The sequence below is a fragment of the Gallinula chloropus genome (assembly GCF_964237585.1).
Source record: "Gallinula chloropus genome assembly, chromosome: 18".
Taxonomy (NCBI): domain Eukaryota; kingdom Metazoa; phylum Chordata; class Aves; order Gruiformes; family Rallidae; genus Gallinula; species Gallinula chloropus.
The window spans coordinates 6,432,514-6,456,680 of record NC_140103.1 but is presented as its reverse complement, the minus strand read 5'-3'; the positions used below and the strand labels follow the sequence as shown (position 1 = coordinate 6,456,680).

General features: G+C 46.8%; 1 protein-coding gene across 1 annotated transcript; it reads right to left on the bottom strand.

Annotated features, from left to right (window-relative positions):
• Positions 1–6: 6 nt before the first annotated feature.
• On the bottom strand, positions 7–8,040 carry DYNC2I2 (dynein 2 intermediate chain 2; the record flags this gene model as incomplete). Its single annotated transcript, XM_084272444.1, has 9 exons — positions 7–409; positions 979–1,136; positions 1,845–2,077; positions 2,493–2,660; positions 3,430–3,539; positions 4,058–4,215; positions 5,876–5,985; positions 6,684–6,938; positions 7,963–8,040. 9 exons carry the CDS (start codon positions 8,038–8,040, stop codon positions 171–173), a joined length of 1,509 nt encoding a protein of 502 aa, XP_084128570.1. The 3' UTR covers positions 7–170.
• Positions 8,041–24,167: the final 16,127 nt, after the last annotated feature.

Below are 24,167 nucleotides of genomic sequence, written 5' to 3'. Positions count from 1 at the left end.
ACCACATCATCTTGTGTTTAATGCTTAAATGCAAATGTAAGTGTTACATGGATGAAACTCCAGCTTGTTGTAGTTACATGTTTTATAGGCCAGCGCTGTGGAAGAGGTGAGTGGGCAACTTGTGGAGTTAGAGTAGTACCAAGCTTCTCACAGCTGGTTTTGTTGCTGTCTTAGTCCTTGATCTCGCTTGCCAGCCGCTCCAGGTGATTCATTTCCCTGGGTCCCTGCTCAGTTAAGTCTGAACTCAGCTGCCAGACCTTGGCTGTACCTGTAGCATCCCCTGCAGCCAGGAGCTGGCTGTGCTTGAGGTTGAACTCCAGGCAGTACACGGGGTGCTGGCCTGCTGCCTGCTTTATGCAGAGGGCAGGTTTCTGTGAGCTCTTCTCCAAGTCAAACAGGAGCACGTCTCCTAGAGAGAAACACTGGTTGCAGCGTTATGGCATCGGACTTGGTGTTCATCAGCAGATCAATATCTACTTGAGTTGTTTTTAACCCATTTCCCTTCCCTCTAGTGACCAGGCTGTGACAGCCAATGCCACCACAGGGCAGTGTGGGTGTATTGTGCTGTCAGAGACCTGAACCCAGCTTGCCAAATTCTGTGAAATCAACACTCTTTAACCCAAAAACATTTGGGCAACTTTCTAGGGAAGGAATTCTTGTTTTAAGCCATTAACTCTTGAAGTTAATGACAAAAACAAGGAGGCTGGAGCTAAGTTTTGGCCACAGTAATGCGGCTGCGTTACATCCGTGTGCGTGGTTGTGGCAACAGAGGTAACAGTATCCTCACACAGGACAAGTCACTCACTGAGGTTGTCTCACTGGGGTCAGAAGTTCAGTCTGTTACTCTACCTGCACAGCACAAACTGGCTGTTGGGCTCTGCTTGTGGGAAGTGCTAATTGGTATAACTGATGTGAACTAATTAATACCCAGCACAAGCTTCACTTTGTATCTGAGCACAGGCACCTGCAGCTACTTGCCTTCCCCAGACGCAGCTGCAAAGACCAGTGGTCGAACTGGAGACCAGCGCACGCAGAAGAGGTATGTCTTGGATAACTGCAGAGAAAGGAGGGGCTGTGGCTGCAGCATGGAGTGCAAGTGAACTTGTCCATCCATCCCACAGCTCAGAAAGAGGTTCCTGGGGGAGGGAGGAAACAGGGAACAATCTTCTTGGCTTTACAGCTACAGAAGAGAAATCAGTCACAGAGAGCAATCCTGGACCCTTACTGCCTTGCAAAGGTGTGAATGTGTTTCCTAAGGCAGCGATTTCCAGGCCGTACCCAGGATGGGGTCTGTGCAGACACAGCTCCAGTACCACCCTCAAGGAGGTTTAATGAGGGCTGGTGTAATCCACCACGTATTTCTGCTGCCACGGGCAGTGTGAGCGTGGGGTTTGTCTCGTGCAAAGTGAACACAACCCTGGGCTGGCAGCATGTTACACAGGAATGGGGCTGGGGCCTCCTCTGAGGACCTGGGTAAAGGCAGATGTGAGCTGCTGCTTTGAATTCAGGCAGATCACTCCAGCGCTGGTAAGTGACTTTCAGCTCTTCCCCTTGACTTTAAGTTCCTCTTTAATGCTAAACAGGTAGGAGGCTGACCAAAGGAAGGTGTTAATGCTGTCTGCTGGTCTGAGTGCACACACTATTTTGTGTTGCATTGTGCCTGCATGCAGCATATCCCAGGGGGCAGCTTCACCAGAGCCACTGGGTGTTGTTTCTCCCACAAGGGGAAGTTACTTGATGCGGTTCCCAATGCCAGGTGACCTTTTTTTAGGACCTGTACAGACACCCCATCACCCCCCTGGGGCGATCTGAAAAACACACGTTTAGAGCCAGGCAGCACTTGCCTGTGGAAGGGCGAGCAGCTCACAGAGTACACGGGGCCACCGTGCGGGGAGAAGGCGAATTCCGCGGGTGCCCTGAGGGGCACAGAGCTGCCCGTCCCCCGGAGAGCCGGTGTCTCTGCTGCCGTGGAGCACTTCAGGGAGTAGCCGCCTTCCACACCGACAACGAACACCCGGGGGTCAAAGTGTGAGAAAGAGAGTGAGGTCACACCCACGGCTGCCTCTCCCCAGTCGAACTGGGAGGAAAAGAGACAAAGCTGTTGTGAGCTGGGGGCTCCAGTGAAAGGCTCCTGCGGGCAGAGCAGTGTGAACCAGCCAGGGAGCCCAGGGGCTGGTGGCTCTGCAACTTGCACCAGCTGTGCTGGCTGTAGCACTGCCCCAGCCCTCAACCACTGCAGCAGCCTCCAACAAGGGGGTTCTCATGAATTAGTGTTAGTTTAAGTTCTTTTCAACATCCCAGCAGCTTCTCTTTAGAGCATGGCAAAGCCTTGGCTGTAGCCAGTCTTCCAAGGAATGATTTCAGTATGGGAAAGAAGATGGGGATCAAAAGAGGCTTTCCCCAGCCCTCATGCAGAAGGTGAGCTCTGCCATGCGGGATGTGGAGTTAAGAGTGTTTTGTCAGATCAGCCCTCTTCTGACAGCCCAACTCACCTTCTTCAGCCACGTGCTGCGAGGGACCTGCTGTGCCACCAGAGCGAAGCCTTCGGCCAGGGCCAGCCGCCCATCCCGCTCCTCCCTCCACACCAGGATCCTGCCATCCGTCGACACGCTCAGCAGCCGGGGGTGGTCTCTGTGCTTGGCACCAGGTAACCAGTTCACCTGTTGCAAACGCCACGAGTGTGTGATGAGGGGAAACACCACAATGGCCAAGCCCACACTCAGCACCCTGCAGTCCCCTGACCCGCCAGGACAATGCAGGAGCAGAGCCAGGCAGCAGCCAGTGACTTCCATACCAAACCAGCATGTGCTGGGAGCTGGCACACAGATGAAGCTGCCTGGAGAGAAATATGTTTAGGTGTTCAGGGCTGAAAGCTGCACTGCTGTTTCTACTGCTCTCCTGCCATCACTTCTGAGCTGTGGGATTTATAGCACTGTCACCCAGCTATAGAGAGCAGCATGTTCCAGACTTTCAGATGAGAAAATAACAGACCACCTGGAGTCATGATACCCCAGAAGGAAAAAAACCACCAGGATAACAGGCTGCCTGACTAGTCATGACCCTTTAGGTCGCTTTAAGGATCAGTGATACTTTGCTACTTGTATTTTTAAACCACAGCAAGTATTGTTTACTGTATCCACACTGATCAACAGTTACAGAGTAGGCACAGGTACTCCTGACTGATTCTGAACAGGGGGAGCTCTTTTTTCACAGGGTCAGTGTCCAGTTGTCCAGTTCAGCAAATGCCTGTTCAGTAGCTCGATTTGGGGAAAAAACAGCCAACCAAGAGAGACAAAACAACTGCTGAAAGGTAACAGCCTGAGAGCTTCAGGTAAAGCACTAGTAAGGGGACTGAGAACTGAAAGGATGAAACAGAGCAACGGCAACACCCCCAGCCCCCAGCTGTGTCTGCTGAAAGTGTTCTGTTACCTGATAGACTGGATCAGTGTGAGTGTCATCTGTCATCCCTGTCCTCCAGACCACAGGGTCTTCTGTCCTGCTGGTGTCCCACACCACCAGCTCCCCACTGCACAGGCCGCCTGGAAGGACAAAGACATACAGCAGCACAAGAAGGTGAGAATGGAAGTGTGCTGCTGGTACAACAGAACTGGGCTAACTGATTGCAGTGAGTATGGCCAGAGCTCTGGGAAGAGCCATCCTCAGCAGAAAGGGTGACAGACACACAAATGAAGCTCTGGTGGAACCGCGCTCACCAGCTCCAGAGGACTGGTGGCTGCGTGCAGGGCACAGTGAGCTCTGGTGTAGGAGAACTCAACTCTGCTGGAGTAAGAATGCTCTTCCCACTGACACCCAGAGCTGAATTTCCTCCTAGTGTCACCTCAGGGAGAGATGATAGGCAGGTGTCACTGAAAAAGCAGCAAGTCCCAGTTCAGAACTTATCAGCGTTGGTGAGCATTAGTTCCTCTGTGTGAGGAGCTGCAACACCGTTACTTCTGCAGGAAACCTTAATCTGAGCTGAGAGTGAGGAAGCACAGTGAGCCAGGCTGAAGGAAATAAGGGTTCATTCCAGGCAGGATCTAAGGTAAGAGCAACCCACCTGCTATCAGTGAGGGCTGGGAGGGGTGGAAAGCCAGGCACATGACAGAACTGGGAACATCCACCACCAGGTCAGGGCGCTCTGGGTTCAACCCTCTTCTGTGCAGATTCCAGGTGCAGACATAGGATTTCTCTGTGCTCCAGTCCCCACTGTCCAACCTGAAGAGGAGAAAGCTACATCTTGTCTTGTCTGTTCCACAGAGAATCCAGGTCTAGCAGAGCTCTGGCTCACCTGACTCATCATTTAAATATGCTGCTTTGGGGCTTGAAGGAAAATTGAGGTGAACTTCTCTGTGGGTAGTATATATTCTATGATATATACAGTAAGTGTCGGTGTGCTTACAAAGAAGCAGCAAGTAAATCTCACTATTCCAAGACCTACTGACCATTCCAGTAATGGGAACAATCTAAACAACAAGTACAGAAAGTTGTTATATTTGGGAATGAAAATCTAAAAAGAGCAAATCACTGCTGGTTTGCAAACTGCCTGAGCACCAAACCAGGATTCCTCTGAACAAGGAGTCAAAGATCCAGGGTCTGAGAACACACAGCGAGGAAATATCTGACCTGGGGCTGATTTACTGAGCCTCATTTGCCCTGAGATAAGCAGCAGGATCTGAAGTCCAGGTGCCTCCACAGGAAGGGAGACCGCTCTTCACAACCAGCAAATGGTGCTGATGACCCCACACAAATCATGCCACGTGCCCCAGCTCTACAGGTTTCAACCCAGTCCTCTGCCCATCATACTTGTTCTCCACAAGTGGGCCATGAGTTAGTACTGACACCTGCCACTCCCTCTCCTTTATTTCTACCTGTTCCGTTCATCACACCTGTAACACGACAGGTATCCTGTCACTAGCACCCCCTGACCAATGTCCTGTCCTGTCAGGAGGTCAGAGATCTACAGAACAGCCAGTGCTCAGGGCAGCAGGCAGTGATTTTGAGCCTGATTTGTCTTTATTTCATGCTCTTAATTCTTTTACTGGAAAAGATACGATCAAATACAAGGAGCAGTTTTTCATCCAATGGGTAGCTGATTGGTGAAACTCCTTGGTAGAGGATGTTGTAGACACTACAAGTTTACACACTGTGTAATTCCATGGAATGGAATTCCACCAAGGGTAACCACAGACATAGAAACCACATTCTAACCCAAAACCAGCTGTAAACTGGGAGAGCAGAAGGGGCACGTAACATACAGGTTTGCCCTGTTCTACTCTTCCCTATGCATTCCCTCCCAGGTACTCATCTTGCTGGGGCTTTTAACCTAAGAAAATAGTAGTGGACCATAAAAGGAATAAGGGCAGAAGCAGGGCACAGAGAGGAGAGGCACTCCTCTCTCTGACAACAGACATTCATTGGATTAGTTGCATGTTTTGCCCACCCTGATCTCAGAACTCCTTACATGGTTGTTAGCACACGTCCGTGGCAGCAGGCGCACGTGTGAATGGGTGCCAGGTTCACCCAGGGTGCAAACAGACCACATTAAAACAACACAACCTTCAGTGCAGGGAAGAGCTTCCAGACCTTGCCTACGACTGTTTGCAAATGCATCTGCTCTTTGCTGCTTCTTTCCAAACAGAAACTATCTAGAAACAGATTGGTAAGAGTACATGTACCTATTTTTGGGGCAGGGGGAAGGTAGAAGAAATAAAAGCCATAATTTAAGACTGCCCTGAGATTCTGTTTCCTTGAATATGAATTATTTCACTTCATAAGGTGTATATAAATGTCTAGAAAGCAAACTTATCTAAAACTCAGGTCAGCCTGAGCTGTCCCACCAGCCCCAGCTGGGCTCTCAATCCATTCAGATACTCACCGGCCATACGAACACGCAAGAACAGATCCTGTTGCATTCCAGGAGACACTGGTCACCTGCAGGTTTTGATCCCGAGCCTCTGGGTATGACAACGTGTGCAAACACACCACCTGGAAGAGATCAAACCCAAGCACTGAAGCGATGACCTCAGAACACAGAGAAATGACCTGTGCACACCCCTGCGTACGATGACAGGGTTACAGCGTTGGATCCCTCCCCACACCCCTCCAAGCAGCACACAGACATGTGTGAAAGAGTTCTTGAATTCCTACTGAGGAAAAAAAAACCCACAAGAGACGACCCTGCCAATAACTACCTCTCAGGACAGCTCTGGAAGGCTGTGCTGTAAGGATTTGGAACAGCCCCCTGGGTACGAGTCCAGCACTCGCTGAGCTTCACAAGCAGTGGTTTGAAAAGGCCAGTACCAATGTGTACAGGCTGATACAAACTGCTTCCACTCTTGAGCATTACACACTAAGTAGAAAGAGCCACTGAATCACTGACTACAACTGTTCCCAGGTAACTGCTGCTCTGGCATGCTCTAAAGGGGCTACTGGAAGCTGAAGAGACACCTACACCAACTGCGGGCTTCCTTCTCGCAAAGCTGCTGCAACACAGCCACTAGCAGGAAGAGCACTTTCCCAGGCCACAAGCAAGGGAGAAAGCTGGATGAAGGAGCAACTAGTAACATCTAAGCATTAGAATCTGACAAGAACAATCAGAGCAGTAAGGGCAGAACTAACAAGGTGGAGTCACTGCAAACAGCTCTCTTTGGGTAATGCCAAGGAGCTAAATTCTGTCGACTCACCGTTTCGTTCTGCTCTGTCCAGTTCACCTCAAAGCCATCAAAGGCATGACTTTTCCAGTTTTTATTCAGCTCTTTGATAACAGCATCCTCCACCCTCTTAAGGAATGACAGAAGGCTGGTGTAATCCACTTGGACTTCTTGCTGGAAATCTTGGACAGCAGCTTTACTTTGGTCCGTCTGCACACTGGCATCTCTGCTTGTATGGGACTGCACTGCAGTCTCTGCTGTTGAAATTTTCCCAGTCTGGCAGCTTTTCTAGTGAAAAAAAATAAATACAGACACTCTAGAATCCGAACTAAACACAGTACTGCACAAAACCTTCAAAGCACCTTCCCCTTTTTGGCATTCCATAGAGATTTAAGCCCATTTGCACACCTTAGGTTCATGGTTAAAAGCAGGGTGTCTCTGTAATGGCCTGGGGGTTGGTGATGTATTTGTGACCTTCACATGACCTGAGAGGTGCCTGTCAGTCACATTCAGGCCTTCAGCACGGAATGGGGAGGAGGAGAATGCAAAAGGGCAGTGAGCCTCCAGAGGAAAGAGCAAACACTGAACACAAGAACAAGCACCGTACCATCAGCTCTCACACTGCTAGTCCTCACTGAACCACTGAATCACTGAATGTCAGGAGTTGGCAGGGACCTCTGATGATCATCTAGTCCAACCCCCTGCCAGAGCAGGATCACCCAGACTAAATCACACAGGAACACATCCAGGTGGAACACATCTCCAGAGAAGGAGACTCCACAACCTCTCTGGGCAGCCTGTCCCAGGGCTCTGTCACCCTCACAGTGACAAAGGTCCTCCTTATATTCACACAGAGCTTCCTCTGCTCCAGCTGCACCCGCTGCCCCTTGTCCTGTCGCTGCCATCCCTGAGCAGAGCCTGGCTCCAGCCTCCTGACTCTCACCCTTTACATATTTATAAGGTTCCCCCTCAGTTTCCTCTTCCCCAGGCTAAAGAGGCCCAGCTCCCTCAGCCCCTCACAAGGAAGGGGCTCCACTCATCAGCTCGGTGCCCCTGTGCTGGGCTCCTCCGAGGAGTTCCAGCCCTGTGGCAGCTGCACGTGTCCCTTTGCCAATCAGTGTAAAGGGCCGAAATCGGTCAAGTGCTGCAACGGGGCAGAGCCGGCGGGGAGACACCGGCGCCTCGGGCCCGGCCCGACCCGACCCATCGCAGGGGGGTTCACCGACGCCTGCGGCCTGGCCCCTCCCGGCGGTACAAGGGTACGGAGTGAGGTCAGGGCCGCGGCTGACCCGGGGACCGCTCGGGCTCTCACCGCCTCGCAGCGGGCGCTCCAGGCGCTTCTCCACAGCGACTCCACGTCGGCGCCAGGCGCCGTCCCGTCCGCGAGCATGGCGGCCAGGGAGGGTCGCGGCCCGGCGGTGTCCCACCACCCGCTCGGCGGGTTCCCATGGAAACGGGCGAGGCGCTGCGGGATGACGCCACATCGAGCGACGGGACTCGGCGTGCGGGCGGTAAAGTGACCCGGTGGGTGCCATGTTGGAGGAGGGCACGGAGGCTTTGTGCTGGGCGGGCTGCGACTCTGTATGGGAGAAAGGTGCGGGCCGGCACCGGCGAGTGCCTCGGGCGGCACCTGTGTTAATGCCGTCGGTCCGGTGGCGGCTGTTGCTTTCCTTTCGGCCGCCCTAGCGCCAGACCCCGGCTGGTCCCTCCGCTCCGCCGGGGGTCCAAGCGGCGGCGAGAGCGCGGGGGTCTGCCAGGAGTTAAGATGGCGCTGGATGGAGAGCGCGGGGGCAACAAAGCCGAGCGCGGAGGGAGGCTGCGGTGGGGGTGGTTGGGCTGCGCTGGGAGAGGCGGCGTGCGGGGAGAAGTCTGGTGCTCGGCGGCACAGCCTGTGTCTCTGCGGCTGTCACGGAGTCGCGGCGTCCGTCGCGAAGTGCCGCTGAGTCCGCGGTGCTGCTCGGAACCGGGCCTGGGGCTCTGCTCCGGGGTCCTCCCGAAGAGGAGCTGCTCGTAGCGCCGGGAAGCCGGGGTTAAGTTCCCGGCTGGGTTAGTTCACACGGCGAGCAAACGGGGGTGGGGGAAGCCAGCTCCAGCGGGCGCCTAAAGCACCGTGTGCGTTCTGACCCGCGTTACACCCGCTGGTTTTGGTGAGGGAGCGATGGTAACTCGTACCGCGGGGGAGCTGCTGTTTAACCTCTCCCCCAGCTCGCTGCGCGCCGGCTGGGTTGTGGGAGCTGGGCTGCCGGTCCCTGAGGCACCGGGGAGCGGCAGTTCAGGCGGTGCAACGTCGGCCAATGGTGTGGGCACAGCTGGGTCACGGCTGTGTGGAAACGCTTCTTGTGCCTCAGCTTCCCCGAGCACCGGCAGACCTGTCAGGAATAATCACTTGTAGGGGTTGGGGTTTTTTTTCTTGATTGTAACTATTGGAACAACTTAATGATGAACACATGGGCTAAATTTAGCCCTGGCCTAAGCAGGCACAGCCGCGCCGACTTGAGCGGAGCTATTCCTGCTGTTGCTGGGAGGGGGTGAGGCCTGTACGTAAAACCCCAGCTTGCAGGATGCAGGCACCCCTGAGAACAGGCAGAGCACAGCTCAGCACGTGGGAATCCACTTATGTCCGCTGAGCAGTTCTTCTGAGGCACGTAAAGTGCTTTACAAATAGTAGTGGAATAAGAGTCCCTCTAAGTCATGATAACCATTACAGCCATTTTATAGAACCTGAAGCAGAAAGAAGTGTCTCTTTCAAAAGAGAGGAGAAAAAAAAGAAGTCCAGATGAACTTGGAAGCCTCCAGATTTTGAGCGCTGTACTGTGTGCTGTGACTCCTCCCCTGGTTTGTGCGGCCCCCGTGATGCTGCAGTACTGCAGAGGACACAGCCGCATTCCTGGGTTGGACTGACGGTGCTTCTAGCCCTGTGGCCTCTCTCCGAGTTGTTAATTTGAGTTTCTACAGTGTAAACTTGCAAACTGCATGTTCAAGCTCAACACCTCCTGTAGTGGGAGGGAGCTGATACCTGTGGAAGCACTAACTGATGACAGGAGACTGTTTTTTAGTGGCAGGATGCGAGTCTGACTGCTTTCTACGGTCTACTTTTGCAGGCTCCAGGCACCTCTCCTTTGCTCACTGCTAGATGACCAAGAAGGATGTTTTTGTGTAGCCTTTTTTTGTGGCATGGCTTATTTTTCTATCAGGTCAAATGTCAGGATGTGAATTACAATACTTAATGGCTCTTCTACCACTTTTAAAACTAGTGAAACATTTTAAAGGCCACAGCTCTACAGCTCTTCTCACCTGATTTCCAACCAGGTGCCTGTTGCTGTGGGTTTGCCTCTGCTTTTGCATCTTTATTTCTCATTCAGCTGTCTGCTTCCACCTTGTTTCAAACATCCGTTTACAAGGCAGCTTTAAAAGACATTAGAGTATTGGAAACAATGTGCTGGTTTTGTCACAGCAGGATTTCAGTCTCTTCTCTGGAGGAAATACTTGATGTTCTGCCTCAGTCTATTCATTCAAGAACTCCACTCGTAAAACAGTGCTCTGCTGCTATTACTGGTGAAATCCCAGTACAGCACTTACTGAGAAACGCTTAATTTTTTTTTAAGAGATCAGCTTGAAGATGAAAAACAGTGACACGATTAATCTGCCCCTCAATGAGTAAAATAAATATATTTTCCATTCAAATTCAACAAGCCTACTGAAAGTACCTAGAGCAAGCACTGCTCGATGAGTTTTTCTATTGCTAAAAGCTAAATGCAGGAAGTAGGGGGATTTTTTTAATAGCAATTTACTTTGTGTTGAATAACTGATACTAAATATTTGAACCCAATAGCAGAGTGGGTTTTTAAGAGGTTCTTAATGTTCAAGATTTATTGTCTATCTCTCAAGTCATCACTAAATTATCTTTAATTGGTATGATCAGAACTGCCAAGGAATATTCCTGTGTGGTAGTAGAGTAAACATTACGAGTGTGAATTTATACCCAGTCTGCACCGTGATAAAAATGCTCAGCACAAACTGCAATTTAAAAACTCTAAATAACTTGTCAGAGGGGATTCAGGGAGAAAAGTTTGTGGGGTTTGAGATGGCAACGTGAGATAAGAAAAGTGGAATTTGAACATGAAACGGACCAAAAATAAATGAACTCCTTTTTTTTTTTTCCAGCAAGTTATATGCAAAGTTACTGCAAATGTAATACATTCCCTGTGATGTGGTGCATGTCTGGACTTTTTCTTCCCTGAGGATGAGAATGGAGCAAACAGCTCCAGAAGATGACGCTCCTAAGTAATTGCAGTTTAATCCTTCCTTATTCCAGTATCTCTGACTTGCTGGAGTTCCAGTAGATCACCAGCATTTCAGTAAATCAACTCTTGCTTTCTCTTTCTGGTGTGGCAGTAGCAGAAACAGATTTTTGTTTTGACATAGTAACACAACACTGGAAAGAAGGTAAAATCAGGGATAATTGGGGAAGGTTGCTACTAGCCTGAGGCTACCAAGTGTCTCTGAAGTGGCTGCTGTTACTGCTGTGCTGATCTGTGCTTTCTCTTGTGTTTCACCAAAGTCTTACCAAGTTTTCACTTTCACATAATGAGGCAAATCAGCATCAGAAAACGAACAAGAACGAGGTAAGACTGAAGTGAAGAGAAAGCGATGTGGGCAGAAGCACCGGGGAAGAAAGTGTAATTTTAAAAAGCCAGATAAAACAATAAACGTGCACACTGGGGGGGTGATTTTTATGACCTGGAGCAAAACAAATATTCTAAGCTACAGCTCAGAAAAAATTCACCCACTAGTGGGTGAGCAGTTGCCCTCTAAATTGAGCTCTGTTGAGGCTCCAGACAGCCGAACAGCAGCCTCTACCCAAAAATGGAGGGACATAACTGAGCCTTCCCTTTTTACACCTTCCCCCAACCCCTCCACTCCAAACAGATGCGAGTAAGGGTGAAGTAAATAACATCCATAGTTCACATAAGAGTGCAGTGTCCGGCCATGAGAAGCAGCTTTTGGGGCTTAGATTGGCAGTGAGGGGCTTGCAATGGGGCTTGAAACAGGCACTGCCTGTTCCTGATTAATGGTTCTCTTCAAAGGAACAGAACTTTTTACATGTTCTCATTTATTAACTACAATAATAATAAAAAAATAACAGCCAAACAAACAATCTTCAAAGAAAAGGGTTTGTATCAAAGAATCGCCACTCTAGAACCTACTTGTCTCTCTAATATAATCAGCAAGACCTAATTCTGCTTTCCTGACTTAATTCAAACCTGTGTGATGCCTCAGAAAGCCAGAATCAAAACTCACCGGCCTTGGTGACTATGAAGCAGGTATCCTTTATTGCAGCTCTGGGGACACAGGGGATCACTCCTCCGAATGTGTGTGCCCATTAAAGCCAAATTTCTCATATTTATACAGGTTAACTCTACGTATTCATTATAATTTCTAAGAAAAGGCAGGGTTATGCAAATTATTTCCAGGAAGTCATTTACATTAACTCCTCCCAGACAGAGCATGCTCAGTGACACTCAGGGGTCTTCCAGTGGTCTTCAGGTGTCTTCCTCACTCTCAGCACATGCTCTTTGCGTTTCTTCTCTGTGGTGAAAAACACATTCCTTTTCACTGAAAACAAGATATACTCTGTCTCTTAATCAGTCATTAGTCTCATTATTTATGACTCCCCTATCTTCACTAGCTTCAAGGCTAAGTTTTGTAGCCGCTTTCACAAAGCAGCTCACACAGTTACAGCACAGCTGTATTCTACTAAAATCCAAAACAAATATATTCTTAAAATACACAAAGTTATGTTAATTGTCTCAAGCTACATCTGCATCAGTCTATTCAGCATTATTATATTTCACTGAATCTTGTGTGCTGCTGCATTGCCTAGCAGGACCAGTTTGGTGTGGCTGAGGCCTGGTAGGCCTCTTTTGCATTAACCCAAGTATGTAACAAGGAGTTTTAACAGGCTTTATGCCACGTTTTGTGCTTGTGCTTTGAGTACAGACAATACCTGATAGGTTACTCCCATACTGTTCAGCTTCTTGAGTGTCATTTGCTTTAGATTGGGGTTTTTTGCTCTGCTGCTCTAGAAGTTAGTCTGCGGCTCAGAGGTTTGCATTAAATGAAATACCCCTAGAGAAAAATAACTGAGTTACTATCCAAAAGGAAAATCACCTCTTTAGTTGCATTCCCAAAGTTTTTGGTGCCAGCAGCACCCTATCATACCAATGTAGGTGGTGATTTTGGAGTTGAAATGCAAGACTCAGAAGCAATGTGTTGACTGAGGTCTGTTTATCTGCAGTGTTGCCTGCAATACTCCTCATCTCATACCTGGACTATACCACAAGCATTTATTTTACCTTGCCAAAGCTCTCCAAGGCAGAGAACTGCTGGTGCCACTTTTTGATGGGGAGAATTTCAGGTGTAAGGGTTAGATGGCTGGCCAAATCATGCTGTGAATTGATGGCAGAGGAAAGAATAGGCCCCAAGGTCCTGAACTACAGGGTGGTGTTTCAACCATATCCAATCCATGTTTTGCTGATACATTGCTAATGTACATTTTTTTTTAAGAGATTTGTGATTTTTAAAGCATCAGTTATTCATGCATATGCTCAACCTGAAGGGAAGAAAGGTTGCCACAACTGTTCTGTGTTGAGAACAGTGTCCGTGTAGCCAAACAGATGCTCAGTAGCTTAACAGGGGTTCAGGTCCTTGCTTGGACTTGGTGTAACCTCAAGCTGTGTGAATCCTCCAGCTATTGCCTCTCCAGTGCCATTTGTATAGCACTCACACATTCTCTCTAATTTCTGACCTCCTTTTCCCTGTCCCCCACTCCCATATGTCCCTGCCAATGCTGGGCCCTTTTTGCTTTGAAAACTGTACTTTCAATTTAGGCAGAAAACAGGTTCCCTTATTTCTGAAGTTCTATTACACCTCGAGATGTGCTACATTATAAAAATAATCCATCTCCATTAAAATCAGAGATGTATTACACTCTGTAGAATTAAGACTTGGTGGGGTCCTTATTAAATATTCTGGGTGTGATTCCCTGTGCCTATCTCTTATTCATTCCTACATTGATAATAAAACTATGATTTTAGTCAATTATAACCCAAATGGGAAGGAGCACAGAGCACGCTTGCTTTGTCACAGGTGTCAGCAAGCTACCACCACAGGGGTGCAGAGACACCATACAGGCAAGTTTTGGATGGCAAGCAAGAGCTGGCACATGGCCAAGAGCCAGGGCATATCAAAAGAGGCATCTGTGAAAGGCTCAGGATCCTAATTCCTGGCTGTCATGGTGCTCTGAACTCGGTGGCAGCTGGGAGCCTCTGCCTTGGACAGAGGCTCGATGCTGTCAGCAAGGTGATTGGCAGGGTCTCCGTTCTCTGAGACTCAGCAGCCTCTAGTTCCTGCTGAGTTCGGACTAGCATGCCCACCATCTAATCTCACAAATAAAGGTACAATCTGGCACGCCACTCTTAAAAGGGAGCTGACTCTCTGCAGCGCTGACAACGTGGAAGAAAATGCCCAGCTCCTTTAAATTAATCCCATGTTCAGTAACCACACATGACTAAAAATTATTTATCTGTTCTGTACATCACTTCATCGACTCATACTAGTCATACTAGGTCTACAGTATCTCAAACAGTTGTTGGAATTTTAACTGATCTGTGTAAAGCAGCTGGCTATCACAAAAAGCATTGTGGACAGGTATTGCTCATCTGAATAGACCTGGCTATCCTTTGCAGAAGTGTTGGCTTTCAAACAAGGACATTCAGAAATAAGTAGCTACATTCCACTCAGTACTATGAGATTTGTACTTATGGAAAGGAAGCAAGTGGAATTTGCATGACAGTTCTTGATCACTCTTCAGAAATCTATGGATTTATTTAATTTCAAGCCCACTACTTTCACTTTTTACGTTTCTGTAAACACAGAAGGATCAATGAGCACACCACAGCTTTACTGGGGTACAGATTTGTAATTTAAGAATGCAGAATAAATGATGTTCCTACTGAGATGTTAACTAATACAGCAGGAAAGACAGATTTGCAAGGACTCCTTGATAGAAATTTCATCTCCTTTATTATAGAGTTTGCATATTGCCAGTTTAGGTAGACTTTATCACCTCTATAAGATGCACCATTATCTTTTAGGAGAGTGACAGGATAGTAGTCTGGTACTCAGAAATAACAGAATAAGCCATCAGTACAACCAGCTTGTGTAACTCCTTTAGTGTGTATGTACAGTTCCCAACACAAGTACTAACTTTAAAAACAAAGTAGTGAAAACATGAGAAAACAGGGCTTAAGGAGGCATGAGTCTGGCTCACTGTGGTGAAGTGTAAAAGACAATTGCACCAATTACATGCTGGCTTTGGAACTCCGTGTAGCCTAAGTCTATTGAAATATATATTTGTAAGTGGGAGTGGTGGGAAGGGAGGATGACTGGAATGAAGCCTGGAGCTGAAATGCTGTTGTAGAGGCAGTAGGAGGAGGGAGAGCTGTAAACCCGCTGCGGTCCTCAATTTAAAAAAGGTCTGGAAACCTTTTAACACCAAACTAAGTGACACCTTTCATGCCTATTTTCCTTTGTCCTTAGTTTTCCACGTAACTGATTGAAACTTTTCCTATTTATGCCACCAATTATGGAATTCGAGTTTGTTTATTACTATTTTGCTCTATTCTAGCCTGACAAAATCCTGCTTATGCACCAGCTTGTACCTTTAATAATGCTGATATAACTGCATCTGCACTACAAAACCCCAACAAAACCAACAAACTAAACAAAAAACCCCCAACCACCTGGATTTCTTAGCATCGAGGAGGCCTGAGAGAACCTGCTGCGGTGCTGGGATGTGACAGGAGGTAATTTATAAGGAATTAACTCTGACAGTCACTTTATACAGCTGATTTTCAAAGATCTAGGCACTAAAGATGTGTTAATGAGGGTACTGAGGCTTCATAATTAATTATATTAGCATCTCTTTGTTACTTTCTACAACAGTAGTGCCTGGTTGACATTTCAATAGGGTTCTGGTAGTATTCTTTGTTATTATTTATCCAGGAGTACAGTTATACCTTAGCTCCCAGAGGGCAACCTTGCATGTAAATGCCTCTGTGAATTGCAAGGGCCTTTGGATCTCAGTAAAGCCCTTGAAGGAGACCCTGATGGATACTGAATGGATGTCAGTAAAATTTCTCTAGTCTGGAGTCTCTCTTCAGATATGGACTCTCCTCCCCTTTCATTTCTCCCTTCCTCTCCCGCCCCCCTTCCTTTCCACTGTGCTGGTCCTTCTCACAAGGCTTAAGAACAGCAATATCCAGCACGTACTGAATGTTGAGTTCCAAGCCTCTAAAAGGAAGGAGTACTGACCTGAACGAAAGAGTGAACAAAGTAACCTGAAAACAGGCAATATTTTCACATGCTTCAGTTTTCAGTGCAATACACCCAGTGCTGCCCGAAGGAATCCCAGAAGTGGTGAGTCAGATAATGGATGAACGATTGTGGTGGGTGGGAAATCGTCTCTACTTTGTTTTACATTCCACCCCCTTTGTAAAGGCAGATTAAATTATTTTCCAGCCCTATCGCTGTAAAAACAAACACGGAGTTTAAAGGTTATTCCCTTTGTGTGTTTCTGAGGGATGTTACTTCTGAATCCAAAAGAGAATGACTTTTTAGTATCACCTGCTATTTTGTTCATATATTTCACTTGCTTGGGTTAATTTAAACAAAGCTTACAAAAAGTAATGTACTTTTTTTAACACAACTGCAACCTTGTGGTTAGGCTAAGTTAAGGGCACAGTTTGACAAACACCTCTTCTAAGCAAGCAAGACTTACACAACCTGTTCCTTACCCTTTCCTTGTTCATTCCTGCCTTCATGGGACCCTTTTTCTTGTAACATTGCTCATTCTGCACCAGGAAGTCAGATCAGAGTACTGGTCTGAGTTAAAATACATGGTTTTTATGAGGATGATTTCTAATTGAAATCAGTTTCCTGATTCAATTTAACGTGGGGCTACACAACAAAAATTGCACTGGCAAAATTCAGGGACAGTGCAAAGGGGAAGAGGGGAGGAACACATGGTGGGGAACACACATAGGAACTGCTATCAAAAAATACTTGATCAAACTGTGTTCTGAAAGACTTCATGTTCTTCCAAGCCAGAACCTTCTGCTTTGTGTTCAGATAGCACCTTGTGCAATGGGATCACAGTGGCAGAACTCTCAGGACTCCCAAAGCTGCTGTAATACCCAAAACTAATAAGTCTTCCTACAGACTGACACAATTAACCAAATGCCACTTGCAGATCTCCATTGTTGGAAACTCGTCAAAGTTGGAGACTAGCTCTATTCCTGAGTTCTGTCTCCAGCTCTAATGAGGAATAACTCTGAATAACTCTGGCATTCAGTTAACCTACTGATAAAAGAATTGCTTTCCTCCCAGAGCTTTTTATATTTAACTAGATTTTTTAATGAGTTTTGACGTTCTCAGATGAAACAAATAATGTGTACAGTGTATTATTATAGCAAAAACTGTATGTGACAGATCCTTACATATTTTCTTTTTTGTTTCAACTTTTCTGTCACTATACCCCTATGGAGGGCTCAAGACACGGTGCAAATGTTTGAATAACACCAACTTGAAAATACAGAATTGTAAATAATGTATTCCCTCTTCATTGAGCAGTGTTGCATGTGTTTGTTTAACATTTTCTGGATAAAAACACAGGTTACTCCCCCTGAGAGTTCAAATATTGATGGTGTTCTACATAACAAGGGAAGTCTAACATTTCCCACGAAAACAGCTGCTACTTGGTATCAAGACAATGAAAAAAATACACATAACACAAAATTTTAGCCTCTACTGCTATTCCTGAGGGACCAAATCTTGAAGTGTTACTCAACTTTGTTTAGGATTCAGCAAGAGTTTTCCTGCTGTAAGACTGGTGAGATTATAAATAAGAGTTTCAGGAATTGGCCCGAGTTAAAATCCTGGAAAGCAAACGTTTATAAATTCTCCTTGTAGAAAAGTTGGCTCCCTCTTAATTTTCCCATGAGTGGAGAAAGAGAGAGGATCATCTGAAAGTCTTCTTGCAGAACCCACAGAAGCACAAAGTATAGTTTTTCCTAGTCCTCAGCAGAGCTCTAACCCTACTGCTTAGTTATCCTAAAACCCCATTTCAGCATTCATATAACTTTATAATATTGCAGCTTCTGTGAATTTTCATCTGTTATCTGCTGTGTCTCATTAGAAAGCCTCTCCCTAGCACTAGAGCTCCTGCCCTAGCTGTAAGGAAATGATGGTCTTTGTTCAGACAGAGCACCACTGAAAGAAATCAAAGATCAGTACCTCCTTTCCCTGTCAATTATTTCAGGGCCTTCTACATAAAAATTCCACTGGCACAGCCATTCCAGAATAACTCCCAGTATAAGTACTGCCATATTCCAGTTTGAAAGTGTCTTTGGTTGTGATTGATCATTCTACTTAGCAATTCCTTCTGTAAGTGGTCAGTTTTTCCAACAACTTCTGTTTAGAGCTTTCACTGTGCAGGAGTGTGTGTAGTAAAATGAAGCCTCAAACAGAAACACAAAGCCAACCACAACATGTATCATTTAATCACCAGATGACTCCAAGTAAGCATGTCATTTTTCAGACATCTTCTGTGAAACTGTAGCTGTATTAATCTTGCTTGAAATCTTCCATTGCCTCAGTGCAGGAGGGATTTGCTCTAATACTGTCCAGCAAAACCAATAATTTTGTATCCCTACGAACAGCCTTTCACATGCACTGGTGTGGATGCACTGATGAAATCTAACTCTCTGCCCCTGTAACGCCCTGCAGGTGTTGCAGATGGTGAAGAGACATGTTTGCATGTGCCAATACATGTCTTCAAACAAGACTTCTGTACATTTCAGATCGTATCTTTGGCTGTGAACTCCTCAGGCAAGAGGAGATGGTTATTCACATATGGAAGTGGTACTAGCACAACTGGACAAGTGGATGTTTAAACATTTTTGCTTTTAGAAAAAATACTTCAGTAGTTCTGGATGTATAACAGCATCTCTAAGTGCCTGTTGGCAGTCAAGCAGCAGTTAACAGCCATGGGGCTCCATCTAAGCCAGGGAACAGGACAGTATCAATGCCTGAGAATGCCTAAAATCAGAATGAAAGTCAAGAAGGGCAGGCAGCTCTTCCTGTCTCTTTCAGCAGGGACTCTTAATTTCATAGTTCAGAATATAACTTCAAGAGAACTTTCCAAAAAACAACTTCCCCTAATATTCTGGAAGACACAGTCCAGTTCAGTTCCCTATCAAATTCACAGCTGTACACCTTACTGTGAAAAATATGAGCAGAACATTATTTTCACATAACTGAAAAGCATATGTCTCATGTTTCACTGACTTTGAATTTAATTTAAGATTTTAAGGAATATCTGACTGCATCTTTGTCTCTAGTATCTGGAAACAAGCACACTTGTTATGTGGCCATCCAGCTCTTCATAAATTATAAGCAAGTGCTCTGGTAAGTTAAAAATGTTGGTGTAAGAAAAAATAAAAATGAGTTTTAGCAATTATCAGGATGTCTAATGTGTCTGTGTCTAACTGGAACTTAAACAAGAAAAAACAAAACCAAACAGAGTCACTGGATTTATTCAGTACATACTATTAGTCAGTCCCTGTCATCTGTGTTACTGAACCACCATCCTGCTTCAAAGGCAGTTATCAGCCCAGAAATATTTTCATCTGAGGGTTTAAACTGCAACAACTGTGAGGACATGTGGAAGATTCTTCCATCATTATCTAATGATTCAGTTCTAATGGGAGTGCTCGAGTGGGAAGGTCTGTGACCAGTGGCAATGGATAAACAGTTGGAGGGGAGGTATTTGACTGTTTAATATGTGCCAAACTGTCTTTCTAGGGTCATGGAGACTCGGCAGTTCCTGGGGGCTGTCAAACTGATTACACGCAGCAAACCAGCCGGTGTGTGTCTGCCTGCTGCTTGGAGTAAGCACTGATATGCCACTCAGACTTTACTATCAAGTACAAGCTTATGTGTTCTTGAGATGTTATGCAGCCTTCAGCACCCTGGTGTACTCAGTAATTTAAAAACTTTCATATAGCCTAAAAAATTTTGTCTTGCACTCGAAGGGGGATCTTTGTTTCTAATACAGACCCCAAGTCTGCAAGTGCTTTGTGGAAGACCAGGCTCCCAGAATAGATGTTCAATTGTTAAGCAGTTGGTTACATTTCAGCAGTGGTAAAATGATCCTTGTTTTCTGTTTCTCTACAATAATTCCTGCGAAGGCTGCAAGATTCTTTGGGATGGAGGGCTATAAAAAGCATTAAGTTGCTATTAATTATATTGACTTCCATGATTTTATGTATGCCTGTTTTGAATTGCAGGAATACTTAGAGGGAAATGTACTCTTTCACACATCACTGCATTGTATTGGGGAGGATTTAGTACATTTTCTGATTTCACTTGCCAAATCGGGTTTGTATTTCAAATTTACAGCTGACTTGACACATTCCAGAAACTAAGCATGATTACCAATTAGGTCTCTGTCTTGTAGCAACATACCTAAGGAAAGAAATATCGGGAGATCTGAACTTCTACATCAAGGAGCAAATATATTATCTTTATAAAGAACCTCTGTTTATTCAATTCTTGAGTAAAACGTGCAGCTACCACTACACACTGCATAAACTGTGAGACCAGTAATCATTATCAGCTGCTGCCACACCCCCTCCTCACCCGCCCATAGATCCCAACTATACATAAAGGGAGACTAACACAAATGTTCTTCATTTGTCTGACAAAGTCATTGCCATCTGGAAGGCTGCAAGGATTTGTCCCTTATTTGTCAACACTGGAGTACTCTTGCATGGAATACAGTATAGTTTTGCAACTCAAAGTCTTGCAACCTGGAGTTCAGACAAAAGCAGGAATACTAGCTCTGTGATACGGAGGGGAAGAGCTAGTTGTGAGAGAGGCAGCATAGCTACTTGGGACAGTGTAGTTCAGGAAAAAATATTACTGCTTGATTATATTTGATGTAATCAGAGCTGAGAAAGGTCTTAGAAGAAGATGAGAGAAGGAGGACATCATCTTCTCTAAATATATTCACCCTCTGTATCATAGGATTGTAACTGCACAAGTTACTCAGGACTAAAACTGCCTCAGAGGTTAGTTACTGATCATGAAAAACATTAGAAAATTAGTGAAGGGAGGTAACTGAGTATTTATCAATTAAACCTCTAAGCATGTATCATTTTATGTTATAGTATCAGGGATATTAAACATGGTTACATACTTGGTCTAAGCATCAAATGTCACTCCTGAAAATCTTGTGTAACAGTGGGTAACTTGTGTAGCACAAGGCTTTATACCACCTAGATACCATTTTCCTCCCTTTGTAATGAAACTACGTGGGGTTTGGAGTGCCTACACAGAGGAACAGTTTCAGACTGAGTTGAGAGTCATGCTGCTACTTGCTACTTCACAAATATTTGAGCCATGTCCCTCCTGAGTGTACGTTATCAATGCAGCAAGAACAAACAGTAAATCGATGCAGCTGCAAAAGCTGCTGCTTTGCTTTCCTCCTTCCTAGGGCTGAACAACTACTCTCAGTGGTTTAGTTTTACTTCTTCATTTCTCTATAAAGCAAGGAGAGGGCAGAAGGCATCATTCTGTGGATTGTTGTCAAATTCTTTGAACCAAGCCCTACGAGCATGTAAGCACCTGTTGTTTTGAGACCTTTTATGAAATGTACCCGTAAGTCAGACTGCTTTGAACTGTATCAGCAAGGCTCTCTTGTGAAAAGCAGAAAATGAAGGCTGTTAGAGCAGCAGTACCTGGTCAAATGGAGTGAAAGGATGTATAACTGGAGAACTCGTATTGATGTTAACTTTTCTGGCAGGACAAAAGGTTTATTAGGAAGCTGGGAATGGCACATAAGCAGCACTAAATTGAAGAAAGCAAGCAAAAACAGAAAGTAACTGAGAAAGAACGCTACTTCCTCCACAAAAAAGTAAACTCTGCTTTCTCTTTTCACATGAAAGCATGGGTTTGTATTTGGTGTCTCAAAATTAACTGTGTTTTAGAAGTGTTTCTTTTCATATATATAATATTTGCTTCATAATTGCTAGCTTTGGGGCAGGATAAACAGATTATGGAACTGTTTTTAACAGTACAGCAGTTAAAAATAATGATTACTTGACTTCAGATACCTCAGTGTGTCACCTTAACCACATACTTCAGGAATACCTAGTAATTCATAGACTAAACAAGGGGTTCTAGTAGGGAGCAGACAGATGCTGCTTGGATCATCATGCTCCTTCCTATGTTGAACTAGCTTTCAAACATATCATAGAATGGTTTGGGCTTGAAGGGACCTTAAAGGTTCCAACCCCCCTGCCATGGGCAGGGACACCCTCCACTACACCAGGTTGCTCAGAGCCCCATCTGACTTAGCCTTGAACGCTGCCACGGATGGGGCAGACACAGCTTCTCTGGGAAAGCTGTTCCAGTGCCTCACCACACTCACAGTGAAGAATTTCTTCCTAATATCTAATCTAAATCTAGCATCTTTACATTTAAACTCATTACCCCTTGCCCTAAGGCCTGTATTTTCAAATTGCAGACCTTTAAAGGCTAATCTAGAGAAAGACAGTATAATAGTAAATTAAAGACAATATAATAGTAGGTTATAGGTGAGAAAATTGGGAAAAAATATCAAGTAGATACAACTGCATAGTAAAGAGACTCAAGGAAAGCAGAAGGCAAGAAACCAAGCCACACATGAACTTACCTTGTCTGAATAAGAGATCCATATTGACCTTGGGAAATGCAGACAAAGTACGACAGAAGTTATCACACTGTGGTGGGTTTCAGGAAGGCCTTGACACATCCCTCTTGGGAAGGATTTTATAATCTTCCATTTCTTAAGTTGCGAAGCTTTGCTTACCTTTTGTGCCCAGCAATTAAGAGAGCTCATTGCTGTATATGAAAGCAGAGGACTAACGGATGGCAGCTCCTCTCTTTTGCTATTTGCACAGGGAAGCACAATACAAAATGTGGACATGTGGTGGCAGTTCTGGGTGGCAGTGGAAGTGAGGACGTAGCTGGTAGGAAGTGACAGCTGGGAATACAAAAGAAAAAGTAATTAGGGTTTGGAAGCGACAGGTGGGAATGGGAATCAGAAAACTATAGTAGGACTTCTGAGGAGGTGGGGACTAATCCAGGCCTTGTTGAGTCCCCTAGGAGTGCGACTTGAAGAGGAGACCAAAAGAATAAACAAGTAGGGAGAATGTGAGAATATTGTGTGACTGGTAAGCAAACCACAAAAGGCATGGCCCCGTCTCATCAAAGCTGTACTTGTTTCTCAGCCTGCTATGTATTGTAATACACGCCTGTGAAGGATACGCTGCGTATTTTGATAGCAAAGAGTGGTTCTGCTGTTCCTTTAAGAGCAAAACAACGAGCTGTAAAGCTGCAACGAGCGCTTCCATGACAGGTGGACAGGAAAGGGACAAAAAGGGTTATTTAAAGTCTGCTCACTCTTGGTGCAGTGGCAGGTGTGCTGGCAGGCGGCTGGGCTGAATGACCTTCTAGAGTTGTGCTGCCACATTGACTGCGTGGGCTGCATGTGACTGACAGGGCCTCTGTGCCCTTAAAATGTAATGTCTTAAGTTATTGCTTTGGGTCATGTTCCAGTTATGGGAGGCAGCGTACTGAGATGGGGGGGGGGGTCGCCATGTCTCAAACAAGGGCGACCGCACCTCATGCAGCCTCTCCAGGCACGGGAGGTGCTGGGGCCGGCGCCTCTGGGACGGCTTGAGTCGGCAGCTTGGGGATCACGGTCCCGAATGCCAACTTCCCCACGCCCGTTTCCCCTGGGGACCTCGGCCACCCCCCACGCGAGACGAGGGCCGGGCTCAACCGCTGACCGCGTCTCCTCACGGGGCAGGGGGCGACTGTGAGGGGACGGGGGTGCCTCGAGCTTGGCGCTCACACTGATGCCGGCGGCCACGTGCGCCCGGCCGCGGCCGCAGAGCGCATGCGCGACTCGCCCCCTCTCCCCCAAGCGCACACCTGCGCGCACCGCCGCCCTGCTCCCCCCGCCCTTCTCCCGCCTCTCGCGCCGTCCTCTGTGTCTCCGCGCCGAGACCCGCCCCCCCGTTCCCTCCGAGGGCGCAAGGCGCGGCCAATAGGCGCCCAGCGTGGGGTGGCCGGCGGGGGCGGGGCCGGCCAGGCGTTTCTTTGCGGCTGCGCCCAGGCCGCCCGCGGCTAGGAGGCGGTGTCGGCACCTGCGCAGAGCTGCGCGCTTACCCTCTCTCTCGGAGGGGAGTTAAGGGCGCCTGCGCGTTTTCCCGCCCGCTGCTTAGCGGCCGGGAGGGGGACTTGGTGCGCCTGCGTGTTACGGCCGCCATCCCCCCCGTGCCCCGGAGGGGGGGGGCGCTGCGCATGCGTGTCGTGTTGCCCGCCCCTCGCCAGCAGTAGCAGGAGGAG